General features: G+C 40.3%; 2 protein-coding genes across 3 annotated transcripts in view; both read right to left on the bottom strand.

The window, feature by feature from the left end:
- Positions 1–619: 619 nt before the first annotated feature.
- Positions 620–5,337, bottom strand: BBS10 (Bardet-Biedl syndrome 10). Its single transcript, XM_065648012.1, has 2 exons — positions 5,153–5,337; positions 620–5,081 (listed from the first exon to the last, which is right to left on the bottom strand). Exons 1-2 carry the CDS (start codon positions 5,335–5,337, stop codon positions 3,131–3,133), a joined length of 2,136 nt encoding a protein of 711 aa, XP_065504084.1. The 3' UTR covers positions 620–3,130.
- A 406-nt stretch (positions 5,338–5,743) lies between these two features.
- OSBPL8 (oxysterol binding protein like 8) overlaps positions 5,744–22,964 on the bottom strand; it is a 99,396-nt gene continuing 82,175 nt past the window's right edge. For both annotated transcript variants that reach the window (XM_065634730.1, XM_065634739.1), the window contains 14 exons: positions 22,069–22,303; positions 20,519–20,703; positions 19,656–19,737; positions 18,863–18,961; positions 18,326–18,422; positions 17,876–17,974; positions 16,320–16,417; positions 14,908–14,997; positions 14,190–14,326; positions 13,677–13,862; positions 11,065–11,152; positions 10,606–10,708; positions 9,903–10,008; positions 5,744–9,649 (listed from right to left, as the gene is read on the bottom strand). In XM_065634730.1, the coding sequence (XP_065490802.1) occupies positions 9,514–9,649; positions 9,903–10,008; positions 10,606–10,708; positions 11,065–11,152; positions 13,677–13,862; positions 14,190–14,326; positions 14,908–14,997; positions 16,320–16,417; positions 17,876–17,974; positions 18,326–18,422; positions 18,863–18,961; positions 19,656–19,737; positions 20,519–20,703; positions 22,069–22,303 (1,741 nt within the window). In that variant the 3' untranslated portion in view covers positions 5,744–9,513. The remainder of the gene's footprint in view (positions 9,650–9,902; positions 10,009–10,605; positions 10,709–11,064; positions 11,153–13,676; positions 13,863–14,189; positions 14,327–14,907; positions 14,998–16,319; positions 16,418–17,875; positions 17,975–18,325; positions 18,423–18,862; positions 18,962–19,655; positions 19,738–20,518; positions 20,704–22,068; positions 22,304–22,964) is intronic.

Here is a 22,964-nt window from a genome sequence, read left to right as displayed (position 1 = left end):
TTGGAAACCTCAGCAGAGGAGAAAGGGCCAGGACGGCGCCCAGACCCCAGCCCAGAACGCAGAGTAGAGGGGCCGCAGTGATCCCCAAATATTTCCTAAGATTAGGTCATTGTTAAGGAAGTTTCGTTCCCTAGGTTTCCTGTAGCAGAGACTCAGTCATAGATTCCAGAAATTCTTCTAAAATACACAATTTATTTGCAAGGTACAGTGTAGAGCAGCTCAAGTTGGTGCCTCCTAAAGAGGGATCTTCTGCTGAAAATAACTTGGACAATTATACTCCCACAATCCAAGCCCCCATCCCCTGTGTCACTCCAGAGCAACAGCAAAATTAGAATCTGGGGTCTGCTCACTTTTCACTGGATCTCTTAATTTTCATCTGGGGGGTTGTCAATCGAAGTTCTGACCTTCAGTTGCTATTTTGCACCTATAGCTGGAGAAAGTAAGTTTTTGGCAACAATCAAAATATTCTTCTGTTAGATGCCATTCTGGTTTTTTACTTATCTCCAGGGATGCTGCTTCCCTCATCTTCCAGCTTGAAGACTCTGAGGCCTTTTTTATTTACTGAAGCACAAAGTTCAAAGGCTCACAGCTTGCAGAAGTTAAGCTAAGCAACCTTCCTTACACTAAGAAAATTCTATACAAGCAGTTTCTAACCAAGTTCTATAAGAAGTAGTATACCAAATAATTCAATAAGCAAAGGCAGTCTATTCCCTAACAGTCATGATTATACCTCCAGGCTAATTACTGGAGAAGACTCCTATAAAGGTAAGAAAGAGCTGAATCCAGAAGTAAATCTGCTCTTCTCCTCGAAGACTAAGTTAACACCTTTCTTTTTCCTTGAACCGGTGCATATCTCATAATGCGCTTGGACTCCAGGACTGGAAACAAAACAATCATGTCCTGAACAAGCATCCACCCCAGCAGTCCAGGGCAGAGAGGGGACATTCCTCCCCAAGGGAAAGGCCATGCCATGTCCTCAGCTCTCCACAGAAAACAGGGAATTGGTAGTTCAAATGGGAAAACTGATCATTCATAAAATATAAAAGGACATAGAAGCCAATGACATGCAGCTCCTGATTCCACGGGCCTTCAGACTCGAGAGGTTTCATCAGAAACAAGTCAGAAAAAAAAAAGTTTTATTGTCATTTTAGAATTCTCCCTTTCATCTCTGGCATACAAAACTAAGAGTTTTGTGAATCATAAATTTTTTGGACTTTCTTCTTCTCAATGATAGGAATGACACAATTTAAACTGAACAGCCAGAATGCCATCCACATAACAAAATATTTTTGTTTTGATCTTTTTCAAGGAACTGCAGTAAATCTGTGAGCGTGTAGATGTGCTGACGGTATAAAATAATGTGAAATAATACAGTATTCCCTGTATTTTACCTGTATTTAGGGAATACCCAACTGTGGAATACAAAACCAGCTTCTGTAGACAACTGTAGACAGCTGCCCTTGGACACCGGCTCTTCCACAACCCAGATTTCTCTTCAGTTGCACTGGACCCGTCACATGAAGCAGCTACCGAAAGCATGTGGTAACAGCAAGAACATGATTTTCTTTTCCATCCTCCGTGTTTAATTCTTCCCCACCTCTGCACCCACCAAAAATCATCCTTAAAAAAAAAGAGAATTACCGTCTCTAGTCCTTCATTAAAGAAATCACTCTAGCAAACACTGAGCTTCAGTGTTTTTCATATGCAGATGTCCGTAAAACTGTATTAGTCAGGAAAACAAAACAAACCAAACAGTATTTTATATTACCAAGAATACATATAAACTTTCAACAGGATGTCATAGTTATACAAAACATTGCTGCCAAAACACCTGAAACAACTTCAATAGACTTCTGAAGAAACCGAAGAAGGGAAAGCAACAGCATAAATTAATGGTGAAACAAAATCTGTTTTTCAGTTATAATCATCTCAGGTATAGCAGATAAAGATGGTGTATGCCTACGATTTTAAATATCCTCACTAAATTTTGTTTAATGGCAGATTAAAAAAAAATCCAGTTATTCCAAGTATTATACAATACTGGCCATGGCACAGAGAGAACTAATGTGATACCATTATCAGCTGCAGCTGCTCAGTTACTCAAAAACCTCCCCCACTACACCTGTAGTTTTTAGGACACAGCAGAAAGGGAGGTATGTTGACATCCAGGTGACACTGTGCTTAAAGCAAACCCTATTAAGGTGAAAATCCTGGCAGGAGGGGAAAGAAGAATAGAAGAAGAAAACCAAAATCATACAAAGAAACAAACCCAGAATAAAATCCCAAATGATCAAAGTCTGAAGTGAAACATTGCCTCAGGTTTTTCACAAAAAAATGCATTATTGCCTGTGTACTTGTCCCATGATGACACAGCCTTTTATAGTTGCAGCACAACTAAGTAACGTCACGTAAACTCATTTGCCAGAGCGCATGCCAGCCAGTCACGATATTATACTTAATTCTACAAGTTTGACTGAAGCAAACTCAATTGAAGGCAAAAATGCTGCATCTCTTACCAAATAAGAAAATTCTTCATTGGGATATACTGCAGCAGCCCACCACTGCCTGCCCCAGTGCTGAACAGGCTCACAAGAGTTATATTTTCCTCATTATATTAAAACCCACAAAATGTAGAAAAATCTTGTTATTTAAAATAACATTCAAGCCAGCCTAATATGGAGGCTAAAAAAAACCCCTTGCTTAAAACTTGCAAGTTTAATGGCTCATCTCACTGGCAACTTCTAACACACCAGGAAAACAAATCACATCTGACTTGCATAAATACTCAAACCTCCAAAAGAGGCAAAGTTCACCCTTGGCTGGAATGTACCCCAGATCCTCTGCATGTGGATGGAAAAGGCATTGCAGATCTTCTCTAGTGGAAAATTGCAGTGGAAAAGCTACACTTTCCCATGTTAAAAACTTCAAACTTGCTGTTCACAAGTCAGTTTTCCACTAATCTCAGCTGGTCAGCCTTTTTTTTTCCTTTCCTTTTCTTCTAAGAGGAAAGAACTGTGGTAAGTTTCTGGGCCTAAAAAGAAATATTTTAGTCTCTATCACTGAATTTTGACACACGTCTATTTGATGACACAGAAAAACACATAATCAAAACCATTCTTTATTAGTTATTTCAGAAGTCATCTTCTGAGTCATTATCCTCAATTTTCGGCAGTGGCCGCCTAACACCAATTATTAAATCTATGGAAAGCAGCTCTGTAACACAATGAAGAACTGAAGTGACTAACCGGTATTTGCAATACACCAGTTCTAAGCCTTTCTCATTCACAGGCAGTGGCTGATTTTTCCTAAGTGCATTTATGACTTCAAGATAAAATTTGGTAAAGCTGTTTTGTTCTGTTGTCCCGTATAAGGACTTGGGAATACTTAGCAAAGCATCAGCAACTACATTGGCTACGACAGTTACCTCTGACGGCTGAAACTGTTTTGCATAGTACAAAATATAATAATGTAACAGGATTTCAAAGTAACCTCCTACTGGCAAAACTGATCCTGCTTCTATGAGGGAGCTGGAATAATTCCATGCAACGCTTGCACAACTCTTTTCATGTTTAAATGGAACTATATTGCAACTTGTTTTCTCTAGATCTTTGCCAACATCTAGGCATTCACATGCAGTGACTGTATTAGCACTAGCTGCTGCTGATACGGCAGCACTGTAATTCTTTTGATTGTCCACAAGTGAGTCACCTTGATAGTTGTCGAACATGTCACCTGGATGCTCGCATTTTTTATGTGGTTTCTGTCCATCTCTTGAAGATCCATCTCCCTCTGTGGCAATGTTAAATTCTTCGATGTGCAAGATGGGATCTGAGAGTATATGCAAGTCTGTTTGCACACATGCTTGATTTTCACTTCCCTGCAAAGCAGGGCCTGTAATTCCTGTCTCTGCTTCTTCCATTTGTGTTTTCTCTTGTTGTTCAGAAACCTGATTACTGCTACCAGAAATATTTTCTATCATGCCTTGCTTCTGAGTAGCTGAAGAATGCCAGTTGCAAACCTCTGCAGCTCCATTCTGGCTTTCACCTTCTGCTGTGCGTTCCTCCCTCTGATCAACCGTTTTGAAGAGCTGCTGCAGCATTGTAAATGCCCCTTGTAAAGCAGCAGCATGTTGCTCATTAACACCAGCGACCGGCCCACACAGAATCAGGCAATGAGGTTGAAAGGCAGACACACCGGTGAAACCAATGTGAACGCATCTCTGTGAGCCCAGCAACAAGGGCTGGCAAAACGTTGCCAGAGCAGCTTCAGTGATTTCTCTGTGTATGTTGTCACCAAAGGGTGCACAAGGTGAGACTCCTGTGATTTCACAGATAAGGGCCATTTCTTCTGATGATAAGCACTCTACCACAGATACACCGTATAATTTTGCATAGTGTATAACTACTTCGTCTTGCTTCACGTGTGACAGCAACAGCTTAATGTTGTTGCTCTGCAAGTGGCTCATTAAGGCTTCTGTCCTCCTTGAGATCCAGCACAGCGAGGCCCGATACTGACCCTCGGAGTCGACAACGAACTCGACGCCGGGGGCCGCCAGGGCGGGCCGGAGGGGCTCGGTGACGAGCAGGGCCCGCAGCTCCCCTCCCGCCGGGCAGTATGCCGCGAAGTCCCTGCGGAGGACGAGCCCGGGCACGACCCTGGAGCTCGCCACGGGAAGCCCGGCCACGGCGGCGTGCAGCTCCGCGAACCGGCGGCCGACGAGGCGCAGGACCTGCGGGCAGAGCGGGGCGGCGGCCGGGGCGCAGAGCCGGCAGAACTCGCAGCACAGCCGCGCCAGGACCCGCCGCTCGCCGGGCCCCAGCCGGCCGCCCAGGTAGGCGTCCAGCAGCGGCTCCAGGGCGCCCGCCCCCGCCTGCCGCCCGGGGAGAGCCGAGCGCAGGTGCCGCCGCAGCCCCCGCGCCACGGCCCGCTCCAGCACCTGCGCCTCGAAGGCCCGCAGCGCCCGCCGCGACCCGCCGCCCGCCGCCCGCAGGCCGCCCAGCACGCCGGCCAGCAGCACCACGAACGTCTTGGCGCCGTCCCCCGTCGCGGCGCGGTGGCTGCAGGCGCAGGCCGCCATCATCCTGCGGGCACACGGGCGGTTAAGGCGGATCCGCGCCCCGCCCGGCCCCGCGCCCCGGCCCCGCCCCGGTACCTGGCCGTCGGCGGCTCCAGGCTGAGCGCCTCCAGCAGGCGCCGCCCGTCCCGCGTCAGCAGCGCCTGCCCGGTGGGACGCAGCAGCAGCGCCCGCCCGCCCCGCGGCCCCAGGGCGCCGCGCACCGCGCCCGCCAGCGCCGCCGCCTCCTGCGCCAGCCGCCCCGGCTCCGGCCGCCGCGCCATGGCAACCGCCGCCCCGCCCCTTCCGCCCCACGCACCAATGGCTGAGGAGGACGCGTGCGCCGTGCCGTGAGGGGACGGCCGGCCCGCAGCGGCGCAGGGCGCGCGGCGCGGCCTCAGGGAGCTGCAGCCCGGCCCGGGCACGGCGCCGCTGCCGCCGCCCGGTGCTGCCCCAGGGCCCCGAACGCACGGGGGCAGCCGGGCCCCGTGTGCTGAGCGCTCATGTTCCCGCCTGGGGCAGCGCGGGGCCCCGGACAGGACCGGGGCGGCGGCAGGTAAAAATAAAAATAATAATAATGAAGCCGAAAGAATCTGTTTTCTTACGGCTGTTTCAGTAATACCACAAAGCATTGCGGCTCCGTAGTATCAATCAACAGAAATACTCCACCCGTGGCTCACCAGCCAGAAGAGGGAAAAATTTAATGTGTTTTAATAGTTTTGTGGGGTTTTTTTCCTCAAAGGAAAAACCAGGAAAATCAGTTTTCAAACACAGAAGCCCTCAGAAAAGGTCAGATGTTACATATGGCACAAACTTGACAAAACTTCTTCACACGTCTCAGAACAGCACGAAACCCGTCAAGAAGGCACTGTTTACAATACTTGAATATCTGCTAAATTTTCTGTGATTTTGAGGATACCCTTGAAATAACAATAATTAAAACTTACAGATGTACAGAAGCCTTGTCATATGTTATTTACACAAACAGTGGTGAAGTAATGGCCTTCAAGAAACTACAACACATTGAATCCAAAGTCTGTTTCATAAACACCCGTCTAGCAAAAAAGAAAAAAAAAAATAAATCCCAAAGGCACAAGTGGGCAGTGAACAACAAACCAACCAAAAAAAAAAAAAAAAAAGGAAACTGTCAGTACATTTTATGGGACCTGCCAAATAATTTGAGAGAGTGGGGTGGGGAAACAACCAGGCTATACCCTCATTAAGTAACATCAAATATTTAAAAGGAATCAACATGTGAAATGCAAGAAACATCATATACTGCTGAAACTGATACTAGCTACATTTCACACGGCATATTTACTTTTTCTTACCTTAGGTCAGCTCTACCTAACTAGGCAATCTGTACCTAAATGGCAAATTAAAGGCTTAGAGTGTATTTGAAAAACAAAACAAAACAACAAAACCACATGGCAACAAATGCTGAAAATGTTTCCCATACAAGAAAAAAACAAACAAACAAAACAAGATTTGTAAATCAAATCTGAAAACAAGTGCTGTTTTGAATTTAAAAATCTAGTAGGAGGCCACAGCCCTCAAATATCCACAAACTGTACAATCAATTTTTATAGCTATGTGCAGAGCTCAGTCTTAAATCCATAATATTCAAGATCAGCTACACATCATGGTTACAGAGGACAGCAATAATGTGCTAAAGGAAAGGCTTCAGACATGCCTGTGACCAGCTGTACTGTAAAAATCAGGCAAGAAATTTTTTCTGTTCACATAAGGGAACATCATGCAAAAGCCAGCAAAGCAGGAATTACTCGGTGTTTGATGTACTTTTTAGAATTTAAGTTATCTAACCATACAGTCAGGCAGAAGTCTGCAATTTTACTTTTTCAAAAACTTTCATTGTATATTCTTTACCTTCCTCTATCATCAGTAAAACCACTTTCGCAAAAGAATTAAACTCTAAAAAAAAAAAAAAAAGGTGAAAGGGAAAACAAGCACAGGCATTTTGTCTCGCTCTGTTCGTCTTTTACTTATCTTGAGCTGAGCATGAATTTCAGATACAGAGTCTGTGTTTAGTCTGACATTGTCCAACTCAGTGCTGCCAACCAGCTGGCTGGGTCAAATCTACACTCACTACCATGCGGTCTGTGTAAAAATACATGCAGACTGTGTTATTAACTGACCTCGAATAGAAACGATTTAAAAAATCAACATGAAAAGGGCAGAAGGACATTTCTATTTACAAGGGAGATAAAAGCTTGTAACTATCAGTCAAGAGTTCCAGCACCACAAATTTAGCAGAGTATTATTTTAGGGGAGTGAAGTTACTGCCCAAATTCTGACTCTTCCTCTTGCATTAGTCCCATGTACAGAGTATGTTTAAAGGCTTATAATGGATCTTAAGACAGGTGAAGTTTTGACATCTGAATGCGATACTGAATGGCCCAATTCCAGGCTGAGAACATTAAATTAATGCTATAACATTCTGTTTTCTTTATGCCATTTTATACATGGTTTACAACTTCAGTTTCTGTTTAGAGACTTGACTTAAGCACTTTGTTTTGTTTAAACAGTGAGGGACTTTCTATATTCACAAATTTTATCCCATCAGCTGTAGATATAATAGAAGTTCAATCCAGTTTGGTCTTGCCCACGTATACAAGATCACTCTGGTTATGGTACCACATTCCAGAAAGTGATTCACGACCAAACTATGCTAATATGAGGCTGTAAGAAGTAAGCCGGAGTTGACTGCTTAAGCAAAAAACTTCTATGTAACTGAGGCCCAAAGAACGGGAAAGGTAAAAGAGAAAGGGAGGTGTGTGAAGATGTCAGCCACAGGACTGTCTGAGCTAGGCTGATAAACTACAAGTAAATAATATTTTCACTAAATACTGAGTGAGGCTGGTGCAGAACAGAAAGGTAGATCACCTGGAGAGTCAGGGAGGCTGCCCAAGGCAGGGGAATAACTGGGCCATGACAAAAAGCCAAACGTGACCTTTGAACCGTTCCACTGCCCGGGATGGATTTGATTTCTGAGAGGACACTCTGAAAACAAACTTGGCTGCCCTTTGTGTCGTGCCGCTCGTCCTCCTGTTGTCTCATCTGGGTTACTGAGAGCACCTTTACGATACTACAGCCCCCTTTTGACTTGGTACGCTTAACTGGCACCAGGAATTCACCAGATGAACACTGGCGCTAAGTTTTTTGCTGGAATTTTACATGTTCTATACATGCATCTATTTCTTCAAATAGAAACGTTAGAAACCCTGGTTTTAAATTGAAACTTAAGCTTCACATGAATTTGTATGGCTACAGCATAATGAGTACATGCATCCGCGTGTTCTGTTACGTAGGATATAGAGCAGTAAGGAGGAATTTAACAAAGACTTGGGGTTTCGCTCTCATTCCTTTTGATATGTTAAGCCATCTCACAATTTCTGAAGACTTTCTCCTTGCAAACACTCACATTTTCATTTACAAATGAACTCATGATGGTGCCCGAGTCCTGTTGTACCTCATCTGTGTTTTGGGATGTTCAACTCAAGGTACATACTAAACACCTTTGCCTCTTCACATTTGGTTTCAAAAATAAGAAAGAGTCCTGGCACCAGCAGTCTGTCTGCTTACTGTGACATGGCCATACAAAAACGTTAAGCCAAAGCCGTAGATTTATCAAAACTTGCAAACATACTGTAAATCCTTGACATTTGCAATTCATGACAGAGAATGGACCAAGACAGTACCTTCCCAGGTGCTGTACTGTTAAAAATGTGCTCTGTACAGTAGATGCAGGAATGTTTTTATGAAGGATCTGAAGTTCTAAAATTATAAAAATAAAACAACTGGCTTACAGGCCACTGTAGTAATTCAGGATAAAAACTGTCATACTTCCAAACAAATCAAGGACATTACATTGCAGAATTCCCAAAGACTTCAGCTTTTTACTTGCCAGTTCCTAACACTGGTGACCTTTGTATAACAATGTATTTGTTTGACCTTAAACAAAAGTTTATTCCCAAACACCCAAAGCCATTTACAAAAACTGTTGGCTACTTCAAAAGTTCCTTTGTTACAAACCCGGTAAGTTTAAATGTAACAAAGTATGCTCATTTATCATTCTACCATAACAGGAATCACATCCTACCTACAGGGTCTGACCTCTGATTTTTTTAACTTCATCTATGCTGTGGTGGAGATTCGTCAGAACAGTGTATGACATGATATAAAACACAAGGCTGATGTCGTATGTCTGCGAGACAGAGGCACACACCAGGAGCAAGAGTGTACTGGCACTTACACGATTCTTACTTCAACTGGGTAGACGGGAGTATGATTCTGAACCATGGATGCTGAGGCAAAGTTCTGTAAGTTGTTGCTACAGGGCTCTTTTAGATAATATTGCATCATTTAAAGTCCAGCCTAAAATATGGTCCCCAGTTAACAGTTTGATCATTCCAGTTCAGAAAGGCCCTTGTTCACGCTTCCTATTTCAACAAGAAATTAATGATAAGCTGTAGCAGAACCAGGAGCAAAATGAAGACATAGTGCTTAAACTGCAAGAAATGGTAGTCCACAGGTGATGAATTAGAAGTGACTCTATTTCGTAGAGCCATAATGTCCCTGTAAGATAGAAAATAATATCCTGTAAATGACAATCAAGACAATTAGGCATTTTTTAGTATGTTAGGGCTTCCTACAGAAGACGGTTTTTGAGGAAAATTACAAAACATCAATGAGCAATCAACATTTGGGAAGAAGGGTAGTTTAAAATATTAAGGCTGTAAAGGAGGAAGATACACACCAGCCTCCAAGGAAAAAAAGCTAGAAAATTAGTATGCTCTAAACTGTTTCAGAGCATTTTATTTAGTACTACCTCTTAATGTCTTCCTGTGTTTCCTTTATAGATTCAATGGCACTCTGCAGCTCACCAAGGTCTGCCCCTTTTTTCCTTGTTCTTGTATTATGCTTCAGAAGTTGTGCTAGAAAGATAGAACAGTGAGATGTCATTCACAGAAGTGACTGTTAAGTCACAAAAAGGAACGAAGTACTAAAGACAAACTAAACTAGCTGCAAAAATGAGGAGTTTTCTAACTAAGCTTCTGTTGACAACTAAAGCTTTATTTCAGTCTCCTGTGGTGCACAAGGACAGCAAGTTAAGTGCTTAAAGTACCTTAAAACACTCACCGTATTGTTTAATTTCTGTGAGCATTACCAACAACAAAAATCTGCCTTCTAGCAACATACTGATCTACAAATTAAAGCAATTCATCTTGTTTTAAGAAATAAAAGAGTCTACACGCTTTTTTTCCCCCCAGGTACTAAATACATGCAGCACTTAAGCCTACCTGCACTACATACTGATGTTTAAAAGGACAGGAAAGTTTGCAATTAAAACCATGAGACATTCTGCTTCTTTTGTTTTCCCAGAATGTGCTTCACATTGGATAGAAAAAGGATCTAAAGCATGCATTATTTAATAATAAAAACATTGAGATAAGAAAAGTATGTGTCACTAGAGAACTGTTTCACTGACAGATAAATTTATTATTTCTGTATACAAATGTATCTTCTCCTACCTTCACTCCCTGAGGAATCCTGGTTATCAGGCTCCGGGGATGAGAAACCACATTCCCCTTTCTTCTGACTGGCTGGCTTTCGTTTGATTTTTGGAACACTAACCTACAATTGATAAACTTACGAATTATTTCCAAAGAACGAGAACTGTAGCAAAGCAGCATATTCTAATAGTAATACTTAAAAGCAGTCTGAAGTTTGTGCATCTTCCCATTTAAGGGATAAGTCATTAAACTGTTGAGATCAAGTTTGTGTATTTTATATTCTCACTCAATCAAGTCATCTCTCCCGCTTAGGACACAACACTGAAGTGAAAGACTATGGACAGAGTAAACTACATTTTTGTAGGATAACACTAGTATGTGCCATTGCTCCCAATGCTTTGATGACTTTTATACAAATAATGCAATATATCCATGCCCCTGGATCTTGCTGCCCCTGCTAAGACAACTGGAACATACCATTGGTGTCCGGTGTCGAACTTTTGTTTGGATGGTGCCATCTTTTTCAAATTGGACCACATCATTCAAAGGGTCCCATGGTCTGGTACTAGACAAAGTGAATATAAGTGATTAATACCACAACGATTTAAATAAGAAATATTTTCCTTCTCAAAAGCTATTCAGTATGAACAGGTTACAGCTCTCTCTCCCTATGCAGAAGTCAGACATAAAATAAGTGATCTTATCTTCCACTTCTAGCCCAGTCCTAACCTGAAGGGTCAAGAGAGCCAAAACAATAAACTTCACATCCAGGTCAAGCTCTCAGCCAGCTGGTAAGAGCACAAGCTACTGTATTAACCAACAGTATAATTATTAATTTATCTGGCTAGTGATATGTATTTGTCAAACACGGGGATATTTTCTGCTTAATGTACAGTTATTATTTTAGAACTACAGGGAAATTAGAGGATTTTAAAAATTATTATTATTTTGGAATGCCTTTTTTTTTCTCCTTTTGAAAGAAGCCTACGAAGGAGAGGTTAAAGATCAGTAACTTAAAACATACTTTCATCCCAAGGTGGCCAATGGCAATCAAGACTGGTTTCAAGAGGCACTAATGAGCTACACACAGTTTGCTTGTTCTGATTTTTTAAGAGTGCTTTTCCAAGTACAGGTTGATATAGAATTAAAGAAAAAAGAAAAAAAAAAAAAAGAAATCAAGCAAAAGAAACATAGCTCACTGGGGATCAACAAGCAGCCAAAGACTGACATCCCTACTGATGGCAGCCTTTTCAGGATAAAAACTCCAAGTCAGCTGCATGAAGATCATTCTGATGCACAGCTTTAGTGAGAGTAGATTAAGCGTGGATTTCCTCCCATCTCTTCTTGTATGCCTTTTAAAACGTTCGTAGCTGTTTCAGATATTGTGAACATAGACCTGCGTTTCCATCTTAACTTAACCTGACTTGAATTAAACGTAATCCAAGGTAACTGGATAAGGACTCAGCATTGCGCTCCCAAAGGTCTTTTGTATCTGTAATCCAGATGCCTAAATCCATAATCCAGATACCTCAACAAATGCCACAGCTCACTGAACACATCTTTCAGAGTAAGCGTAAAAGACTGCTCTCTACATGGACCCAGTGATGAGCTGGCATTACATGTGTAAAGAGAGACAGAAGTTTCTTCCACGGATTGCTGAGAGCACAGTCTGCTTTCTAGCACATAGCAAAATTTCTGTGGCACATCCTTGAACCACAAGGAGACAAGAAAAAACACAGATTAACAAGATAAGACTGTCCCCTGCAGCTTTTAAGACCTGACAGATTTAAAGTGCAGTACTCTTCCCGGTGGTTTTACACAGGGTTCAACAGGATGGGCAGTCATTCAGCTGGACTATTCGCAATTCAGCCGAGAGGAAGAGGCTTCAACGGCACTAGAAGGTTTAAACCAAGAGAGGGTGTTTCACAGAGCATTTAGTCTAGTTGAGGGATTCCCTGCTTCAGGATGTCTTGGGTGGTGAAAGTCTGTACAAACTTAAGAAGAATCCAAGGAAATTTATGTAAAATAAATCTACTGGGGGTTGCCAAATACCCAGAATCTCTACTTGGTTCCAGGAAACCTCCGAGTTGCAAATTTGCAGGAGACATGAAGAATACTTGGGATTCTTGTACTCTTCACTATACTTGCACTTAGGCCACTGCCCAAATATTGCCGTTCGTGTACAAAAAGGTGAAGGGTTCCTAGGTTCAGCCATGGGAATATGCTTCCAGCATCCATGGCTTCAGAATTACTTAACTCGGAGTGTATCATCTTCGGATATTTTATATTTACAATCCCTGCAATATAGAAGTGTGCTGGGTATTGAAAAAGAATCAGCAGAATGTGGGTGTTCTGTGAAAACCATCAGTAGGTAAAGGGCTCAGCTCCAAGCTGACTTTTGCAAGAGTTGGTGAGAACACAGAATGCATCCCAGCTACATCTTCATCTTCTGATCCAGATCGTCACACAAAGAGATTCACAGATGCTCACGTGCGCAGGGCATATTTGACAGCTGAGCAGAGACACCTGGTCCCAGCATTAACCATTGCTGTAAATCAGTAATTCTCAGAGTTATTCTAACATATAACAAACAGCTCAGTTCAACTAAGCACAGGCTTTTCTGATTCCAGACACTAGATTTTCTGATTTCCAGTTGGTATGCCCGTATGTACCATATTTTCCAGCCTGGGACAATCTGGGTAGCTGCTCTGGTCAGTCTGGGCGCAGGGGAGAAAGGAGCCAATGCATCCCAAAACACCAAGTCCAAGAAACTCAAGAATATAGCACAGATTGGTAGAGACACATAACCATAAAGATAAAACAGAAAAAGCCCATTGCAATGGTTACATGAAACATGGTTTGCTGCATTAGCAATCACTGCCTTTTCAACACTGAAAGGGCCATCAAGTTCAGCTAAAAATTATTCACATTAATTAAAATATATAAATATCAGGCAGCAATGCGTATTTCACAAGTTTGAATTCAGCCATTTATCTGAGGTCTTTTGTTCCTGAAACCACAGGAAGAGGCTCAGCAACACTACCAAGCATTTAAAAAGCAGTTTTTATTACAAACACCTCAGGACTCACTCAGCATATTTGTAGTGCCATTCTCCTGTGACTGAATCCTGGTCGAACAGCTTGCACGTCCACTCTTCACCCTTCAGTTTCCTCTCTTTGGCACTCTTTCTCTGAGCTTCTTCCAGGACGTATTTCTCTTGAGTAGCTTCTGTTTGGTCTTTATTATTTATTGCTCTTGTCACTTGTTGCCAAAGCCTGACAAACGAGCAATATAGAGAGTTACAATCTGGTTGACAGAAATAATTATAAATATTTCCTTAATTATAGGCTAATTAAATGGACCGACCTCTAAACAGAATATTACTATGTTGTAATATGTTTTATCTACATTTCCATCAAGAGTTTCCATGATTGTAAGACTGGTAAATAATGATCGTTTATTTAACAGTGTAGCTTTCTTGTTTTACAGACCAATATCAGCAAACACAAGAAAGAAATAAATAATGATTTGTTCATAATTTGTAGAAGATGATGAGTTTTGTTTTGTCAAAATCATAATACATGGTTCTAAAGTGAACTTACTTCTCTGACTCGAAGTCATCTTGCTCTTCAAACTTCACTGTGTATCTAGGTAATCTACGCTGCTTGATATCAGATGTTGGGTTCCAAAATGTCTCTGAAACATCTGTCTTCTTGTCGCTAATAGTAACTTCACTGTCCTGCAGCACATATATAATTCAGTTGCCTTAATTGTAATAATCTCAAACAGTGTCACAATAATACAAAAGGGAGGAATAAGCATTTATATTTGTAACAAGAATTTATTTTCTTTTGGATGCACGTAGTTAAGAATAATTAAATATTCTAACTTTAAAATTAAATTTCTGCACTCTGTGCTAGTTCTAACTTGGAACACAGATGCAGTGGAAGCATTACCGTGTCCAAAACCCAGAAGTGTCAGTATCATCTCGCCAGAACTGAAACAAGTTTAAACATTTCATGCTGGTGCCATAACAATTCTTCATAGTTCTAACACATATACTAAAAATATTTCACAAGCTGAAATGTATTTTCTTCCTGGACTACTCAAGTGTACACAACTTTTCCACCTTTTAACAGTTGCAAGTAACATTATATTGATTCTATACCTTCTTGAGGACTAACTCTAAACAGATAATTTCTGTAAAAATGGTACTTAATCAACTCTTTTTTTTAAACTTGAGCCTTTTTTGTAACTAAGTTATATTTTCACCTGTCTCAACTATCAGCTAGAATTTATAAAAAGTCACTCACTACTTACCCAGTGACCCTCCAAAATAGCCAGAACTTCTTTGCCAAGCTTAATTTTCCCTGATATTTGGTTAACACTATCGTTGTTACCCAAAAAAGGCTGCAAAACAAAAAGAAATGCTTTCATGTTTATAGTAATAGCAAATTATTTTTGCATTTACATTTAGTGTTTAGGAAAAAAGTGAATTCATGAAATGTGACATAAACAGCGGTGATGGCTTTTCATATTATAGTTTCTGCCTATTTAATCCCCCAAACAAGTCTAAAACCACAGTAAGTTGTTCTCTCATGCTGTTGTTTCTTAAAAGATTTGCTGAACAAAGCCATTGTCTAAGAAATGCGGAAGATTATGCAGAAAACACTGGCACAGTGATATCCTGGAGGAAAGAGTCATTTGCTAAACTAATTTCACCACTTTGCCAAGGACCATTTGTTACTAGATATTAACTCTTGCAGAAGCAACAACAAAAGGGATTGCCAGGGATTTTTTTGGCCTTTTTGATAGTCTGCACATGTATCCTGTGGGCTGATGAGGCAAAATATCAATTAACACAGCCTCCTAACTTTTATGTTTCCCCTATAATTTCAACTGAATACAGTTTCCACATGCACACTTCTTAACAACTATCCGTTCAGTGTTAAATCAGTTTCTGCCTCAAAGATGGCAAATGTATTTTTAAGTGTAAGCCACCTCTAAGTAGTTTAGAAACCTTTGTTTTGCTTTTGTGAGCGGGGAGGTGCTCCTACAGCACGCACAGCTGGCAAAAATAGGCCATGTAAACTGTTGCTTAGCACTGGGCATTAGGCTCATACAAACATTAGCCAAAGCCTTTGCATCATCTTTATTCAAGGTGTCATGAGCAACTTAAATTTACCCAGGATGGAAGAGGGGAACCTGGGTCTGAGTTCATCTCCAAGGGCTCTTCAGGGGTTTAAAAAGACCCTGAACATTTTTAGAGATTTAAAAATCATGAAGGTATATTACACTTTCTTAGACACACACTGGTGTCACTGCTGGAGATAAGACAGACCGCTGCTTTTTCTCCACTACAGCTGTTCTTAAGATTCATACAACCACCAATATGTTTGCATCTCTGAAGACAGCACTGTGTGTTTCAGTCAAAACCTTTGGACCCAGAAGAACACATTAAGAAAAGAGATGACAATATATATGTTTTTTAAAAAACAAACAAAAACCAAACCAGCCAGACAAAAAAACCAAAACCAACCAAACACAAACCAAAACACTATTTGCTAGACACACATAGCTGGACATGTAGCAGTTAAAATGAAAATTCCTCAGTTTCCAAAAAGACAATTCCATATTAAATCAGATCATATCTAAGGAGTGACCTAATAATTTTCTTTTAATTATCGTTATGCTCATTCTCCTTTTTGTGCCTACTCACAGCATTTACTAACCTTGAGTTTGAATTCAATTGTTGCGCTGTAGCCAGTTTTCTCACAGGTGATGTTGACTGTTCCCCCAAGCTCTAAGGTCATTGTGCCATAAAGAATTCCTGCAAGAGAAAAAAGACAGCAAAAATGAGATTTTGTAACTGAGCAAGACAAAAAACTTAAGTTCTTTGGGCACAATTCCTTGAGTAAACATATCTGTGCCAGAGGAAAAAAAAAAAAAAAATCATATTTTCAGATGACCTTTCCTAATGATAAGCATGATCTTTCTGCCAAATAAGATAACCCAAACAGAAATAAAAAAGATCTAAATGAATTACAGATAACTGGGAAAAATGGTTTACGAAGACCTATCTTTGGCAGAGTGCTGCTGGCTCTGACAAGGGTGGTATTTAGTCTCATTGGAGACGACTGGAGGAGGGAAGCTTCTGAGGCTAAGACAGGAAAATAACTCCACAACAAAGAAAAACTTCACTTGAACAGAAACAGTGTGTACAGACAGACCACAGGTGAAGACAATTACGGACAACCAAAAAGACAACACTGATCACCTCCCGAAACACTTTTGGAAGTACAAGATTGACAAGGCTGAGTACACTTTCTTTCCCATTATTAGTCTCTTTCCCCCTGCAATCCACCATTTGAAATACTGAATATATTTTACATACACTGGATACATATGCGAATATGATTTTTTCATCACACATATTCTCCTTCCCTGCATGTTCTTCTACCTTTCTCCCTATCAGCTTTATTAGTCACACTAGTTTTCCTTCCTCCTATTTGACTTTAATGTACGTATACATGTTATATACTTTTTTAATTACGAAGTATTATTTTTGTCAACAAAGCCATAAAAAAAATCTCAACAAAATATTACAAACATCCCATGCACAATGGAAAGAGAAAAGCCTACCAAATTAACACAAATTATCTAATTCTGCTAATTGATTTTCACACGTCTCAAATGAAGAAAATATTACAGTTGCTGACTATAATGCTTCTGGAAAGAAATTCTGGCAGACAATATACGGGCAGATAAAACTGAATAAATAATGGTTTAAAAATCAGCAATTCTGCAATTTAATTTGTACTACTACTGACCTTCCAGAAGGCTTTACAAACTACTGACTGACTTCCCATAGCGAAACCAAAGACAAATGGTCATGATTTACACTCAAATCACACAGCGAGGTGTAGATCCTACATGGCCTTTTACGTTTACTCAAGGAAAATATTGGGAAAGCTCAAAACTGTTCTTTAAAATAAAAGCAACTCAGTAAATTATTGCCATGTAATGACAGAGAGCTATATATATGCTTTTACTATTACTGAAAAAAAAAAAAATCTGTGTCAAAAAATAGATAATTGCTTAAACAGATGCATTTTTGTCCCGATAAAACACGTGGAAGCCTAGAGCCACCAATGTTGCCCATGTTCAGAACACTCGGATGACAAACTCAAATCCAACACAGTGTACTATTTAGAATAAGGAGCTATTTAGAATTATAAACTTCTGTTCTCATAACTTTGCCATTTAGAGAATGAAAAAAACCCACTACCTTTACAATGAGCATATGGCATTGTCATTACATAATCTTCTCCCCTGTTGAGGAATGTTAGCCGTCCTTCTCCATCTAGTATGGCAGATAACGAATTCCCTGAAATTCAAAGATAGAAAATCATATTGCTCACGCTGCAAGACAACAGTCAACATTTCCTAATAACTGAGCAATAAAATTAAGGAAAGCAGTATATTTAGCATAGCACTCTCTCCTGTCTAGTGAAGGCGCTGTAATATAGTACACAGCTTCTCCAATTCAAAACCAAAATAATCCAAAAATAGAAATGAAAATTCCAAAGACCAGTAGCAAAGACTTTGTAAGGGAAGGACAATACAATGATCAAGCCCCTGATTCTTCTACCAGCCTTCTTTCAGCCACAAAACACAGTTGATTTGCACTGATTTTATACTCCCCAATAAGGGTACAACCAAAAAAACCATTATTTACCATAGAATTTTGATTTGGCCAGAATGCTACCACTAAGGCAAAAACCATCCTTGCGGTTGCTAACATAGAAGGCAGATATTGGAGGATGATGTGATACCTGTTGAAAAAAACACGTATTTAAAAAAAAAAAAAAGAAAAAAAAGAACACACATTATAGTACAAAGCTTAAGCTAATAATAATAGAATGCAAAATTCAAGCTGCCCATAATAGAATACAGTTAATATACGTAAAATGTGATTATAATCTTTAGAGGTAAAGATCAAGTAAACACTTACTGAATTTCAAGAGTAAAGAACATTAGCACCTGACTTTTACTGGAGGAAGAAGGAACAGAAATGCTGGAAACACCTTTCTCTGTCTCTCTACAAAGATACACTAAAAAGAGACATCTGTGAAAAAACTATGTTCACTAGGAGAGCTTTTAGGATAATATTCATACATTTAAATACATCTTCTGAAACTATCACATTGTTTGGCTGGCACAAAAATGCAACACTAATTTTTTTTTAAATAGTTGTTCTGGTTATTGCAGCTACCTGTTCTGCAATGTAAAAAGTCTTGCTATTCGTCCTTGGATGAATCCACATGCAGCGGAAAGTCTCACCAAGTATAGGATTGTACGGCTTTTTTAGTCCCTGAACAAAAATAGAGGAGAGAGTAACCACACAATGCTGGTAGAGAACTCTCAAAGTACTTTATCAGTCTGTCACTGAAGACACACACACAAAAATCATAATATATATGCTAAAGTACATTGTACCTCATTTCATCATTTGAATGTTAGGCTCAATTACTCTGCTCTTCATTCTAACAAAACTGGCACAGAGCTAGCATATCTGCTAAACTATTCCAGGCTACACATAAGGACAAACAGAACGTAAGATTTTTTTGGTAGGAGAATTATTACAGACCTTTTGTCTGAAGTTAGGTAGTAGGTACTTTTATTCTTTCAATACTGTTTCCCACCAGAATGACTATAAGGAGTATTTAAGCTAAATGAAGTAGTGGAAATATTAATCCTCCAACTGCAGCATGCTATTGTATCACTGAAGAATTGTAAACATAGAACTGGCTCAACTTTATCACAAAAATGTTTAGTTCCACTTCTACTACAAGGGAGTAAAACAATTCACTGTAGTATATTTTAAGCATGGTTAGGGACCAAAAAGGTCCAGGATGCATTTGTGTACATAATGAAAACTTATATTTGCCTTTAAAAATGCTTAACAATACAATTTTAAAAGAAAAAAACTTAAGCCAGCACATCCCTATGCCCTCAAGCAAGACACAGTGACTACAGTAAAGATAAAATAATATGTGAGGGGACACCTTTGGCTTTTTGTAGAATCCCGACAAATACCATTTCACTACTTTTTTCAGGCGGTTGTAAGCATTCTCTTCAAGAGCAGCTCTATGAAACAAACAGAACCCACAGAACAAATATTAGTATTGTTTCAGTTTTAACACGCTATCAATCGTTGTGATATATCTTGAATCTAGGAGCTGACTGAAACAAAGGGTTTGTGATTTGCAGTACCGTAAAACTTGCAGCTTGATGGCAGCAAATTCAGATTTTTCAAATAATTGTGTGAAAATGGAAATCAAACAAAAAACTGGAAATCATATTTCCATAATTGAGTCTGTTCTTTGTAACGTTAAATCCTGTTCCACACCCTCTGAAGTTCTCCCATTTGTAAGACACTACTTTAGAGAACAGGCATATTCACATACAGAACTCAGAGTTGAATAATATTTAAATTTACAGTCTTTAATCTATTAGCTACATTTGAGTAGGCAACTATAAATCTGAACGGAACCTAATACCATATTAAAAAGGTTAACTAGTGCTGTTTTACCATTTTAAATATGCCTCCTAGAGGAAAAAAAACCCATAATTTTAGAGAAGTCTTCTAGCCAGTCTCCAAAAGCTAAACCAGAAATGTCTGCAACGCAACTGCTATGAAATTACTAAGAGGGGCCCGACTTCAAGATGTGCCGTATGAGCTGTCAGGCAGTCAGCTTTCAGAAAACAAGGATATCTGATGACCGATATACTGTCAGATAAAACATTCCATCTCTAAGCAGTCTACGATGTTGTTTAAGGAGACCAGATCAAATGTTTCAGTATACACGGTTACCCCACCTTAGTTTAAAAAATGAAAGAATGAAAACCAGAGATAGGATTGACTCACTCGGACAAAAAGTCTGCATGGTAGTAGTAATCAGACAGCTTGTCCAGGAAAGAACGAGGTTCCAAGATAAACGTAGGCAGTACGACCTTGGACAAGTCCATTCCCGGCCGGACTTGCTTCAGTAGTGTCCAGATGAGACTTTTGTTTTCTTCTGACACTACTTCTGTCTGAGCAGCCTCCCCTGCCTAGGATGAACAAAAAACTGCTTACAGAAAGGAGAAAGAAAATAATCCTCCAGATGACAGGTCAGCACATTCTAAGGATCTAATGAGAATGGAAAACGGATCATTAAAATGAACCACTCAGAGAAGCTGAAGCAACTATGGGAGGAAAATCAAGTTTCTCTAAACACACTTATATCTTTAATGAAGCATGATAGAAATACTATTCAGCATTAAAAACTGCATTTGTTTTCAAGGGCCCTAAAACAAAAAACTTTGAGGGAGAATGCTGTTCAGAAATCCTCCCTTAATCCTTTCTTAGGCATCAAGCCCATGACTCTGTGTTCTCACATACAAGACTTATACAGCAAAGGGCTGTTCCTTCCAACAGCTTTTTCCCATGATGAAAGCTGCCACATTTATGGTTTTCCCTGCCTTGACCGGTCAACAGTATCAGTGGTTTTCCTTAAAGAAAACCACCACTAAGGGGTAATTGAGCAAAACCAGCAGCCACACTCCAATATGCTCTTTTCTGCCGAAGAAGAAGGAAGATATTCTTCCTTACGGTTTCTGAAATCAAAAGCAAAAGTTATAGAAAAAGCATTTATCTTTCCAGAACAGCTCTAAAATGCACAAGAATTTTTTGCAACTTAACTCCTCAGCTTTTCCAAAACTACTGTTCCTGCTAGAAAAAATACTAGAAAGCAATAAAGCAGAAAGCATTTACATTCCATAGGTATGAAAAAAAAAAGAAATCTTACAGTTAGTACTTGAAGAAAGGTGAGATTTGTGAACAAACTCGTCTCGATTTCTGTTACTAAGTTTTTTGGTATCTTTACAGCAAATAAAACATACAAATCTCTGTCATATTTGTCTGTGTAGATACGTAAGACAATCTGCAGAAGTAGAATGGCAGCTCTGGGGCATCATATGAGAAGGCAAGGTGACATCCAAACACAATAAGCCTTCCACTGAATTCTGTAGACCCCACAGCTGCTTAACTCCTTTCTTGCAGTAGAAGAACAGAGGTGTCAGCTTATACGAAAGTCTTAACTTGAAGATTTTTACTTGACAAAAAAAAGGAGTAAGTTAATAAAAAACAAATAGAAAGAACAACAAAAGAATGGGTAGACACGGTCAACTTCTTCTGCAGGTGGCCCTTTCAAACTGAGCACCTTCTGTCTGAGCAATATTCCAGATGATCTCAGACAACAGCACAAGAGTGCCAAAGCTGAGCAGCGCATGGGTGAACAGAACTTTTTCCTCATATTATTGCTGAAAATATGAAAGCCAATCCTGCAAGTCATTTTTCGAGTGTAGTCCAAGCCCTAAAATATCAGCTTTCTATCTGGAGAATCTACTTGTTCACTACATCAACAGTACTTTTACCTCTCCAAGTTCTTCAGGACTCTGTTCTACATAAGTAGTTTCCTTGATATCAATTGGTTCTGGATCAACGTAAGAATCATCCTGTCGCTCTGATGTGTCACTATCGCTTTCTTCGCTTTTCCCCAATCCATCGTTATCAGATTCCTCGTGGTCATGGTCATTTTCCTTATCAGACTTGTCAGAGTACATATCTTGATCTTTAAAGTGATGCCTTTCAATTTCACTGTCATTTAACCTACAAAAAATAAAGGCTAAATGAATCTTCAACTTCACACAATAACTTCATGTTTCCAAACCAGGATCTTAATAAAATACACACTAAAACTGCCAATAGCAAGCCTGATCTGGCAACAATGCCTGATCTGGCAACAATGCCAAACTAGCTTCGCTGGAAACATCTAGGATGTTCTCTTCTCACTGAACTATCAAACGCATCAAGTTCAGAATAGTTTCATTGGATGGGACCTACAATGGTCTTCCAGTCCAACTGCTTGACCAGTTCAGGGCTGAACAAGAGTTAAAGCATGTTATTAAGGGCATTGTCTGAATGTCTCTTAAACTCTGACAGGCTTGGGGCATCGACCACCTCTCTAGGAAGCCTGATGCAGTGTTTGACCACCTTCTTGGTAAAGAGATGATTCTTAATGTCCAGTCTAAACCTCCCCTGATGCAGCTTTGAACCATCCCCACATGTTCTAACCCTGGACTCCAAGGAGAGGAGATCAGCACCTCCCTCTCTGCTTCTCCTCCTCAGGAAGCTGGAGAGAACAATGAGTTTGTCCCTTAGTCTCCTTTTCTACAAAGTAGACAAACTCAAAGTCCTCAGCTGCTCCTAATAGGATGTTCCTTCCAGCCCTTTCACCAGCTTTGCTGCTCTCTGGACACATTAAAGGACT

This window comes from Caloenas nicobarica, chromosome 1, assembly GCF_036013445.1.
Source record: "Caloenas nicobarica isolate bCalNic1 chromosome 1, bCalNic1.hap1, whole genome shotgun sequence".
NCBI lineage: Eukaryota > Metazoa > Chordata > Aves > Columbiformes > Columbidae > Caloenas > Caloenas nicobarica.
Note: the sequence above shows the minus strand (reverse complement) of the source record. Positions and strands in the feature narration are given on the sequence as shown.

What these genes read in the sequence shown, in the direction of transcription:
- BBS10 (XM_065648012.1), bottom strand. Translation starts at nt 5,337, where the DNA reads ATGGCGCGGCGGCCGGAGCCGGGGCGGCTGGCGCAGGAGGCGGCGGCG. An exon ending in CTGGAGCCGCCGACGGCCAG is followed by an intron (nt 5,082 to 5,152) that starts GTACCGGGGCGG and finishes GTGTGCCCGCAG; the next exon opens with GATGATGGCGGCCTGCGCCT.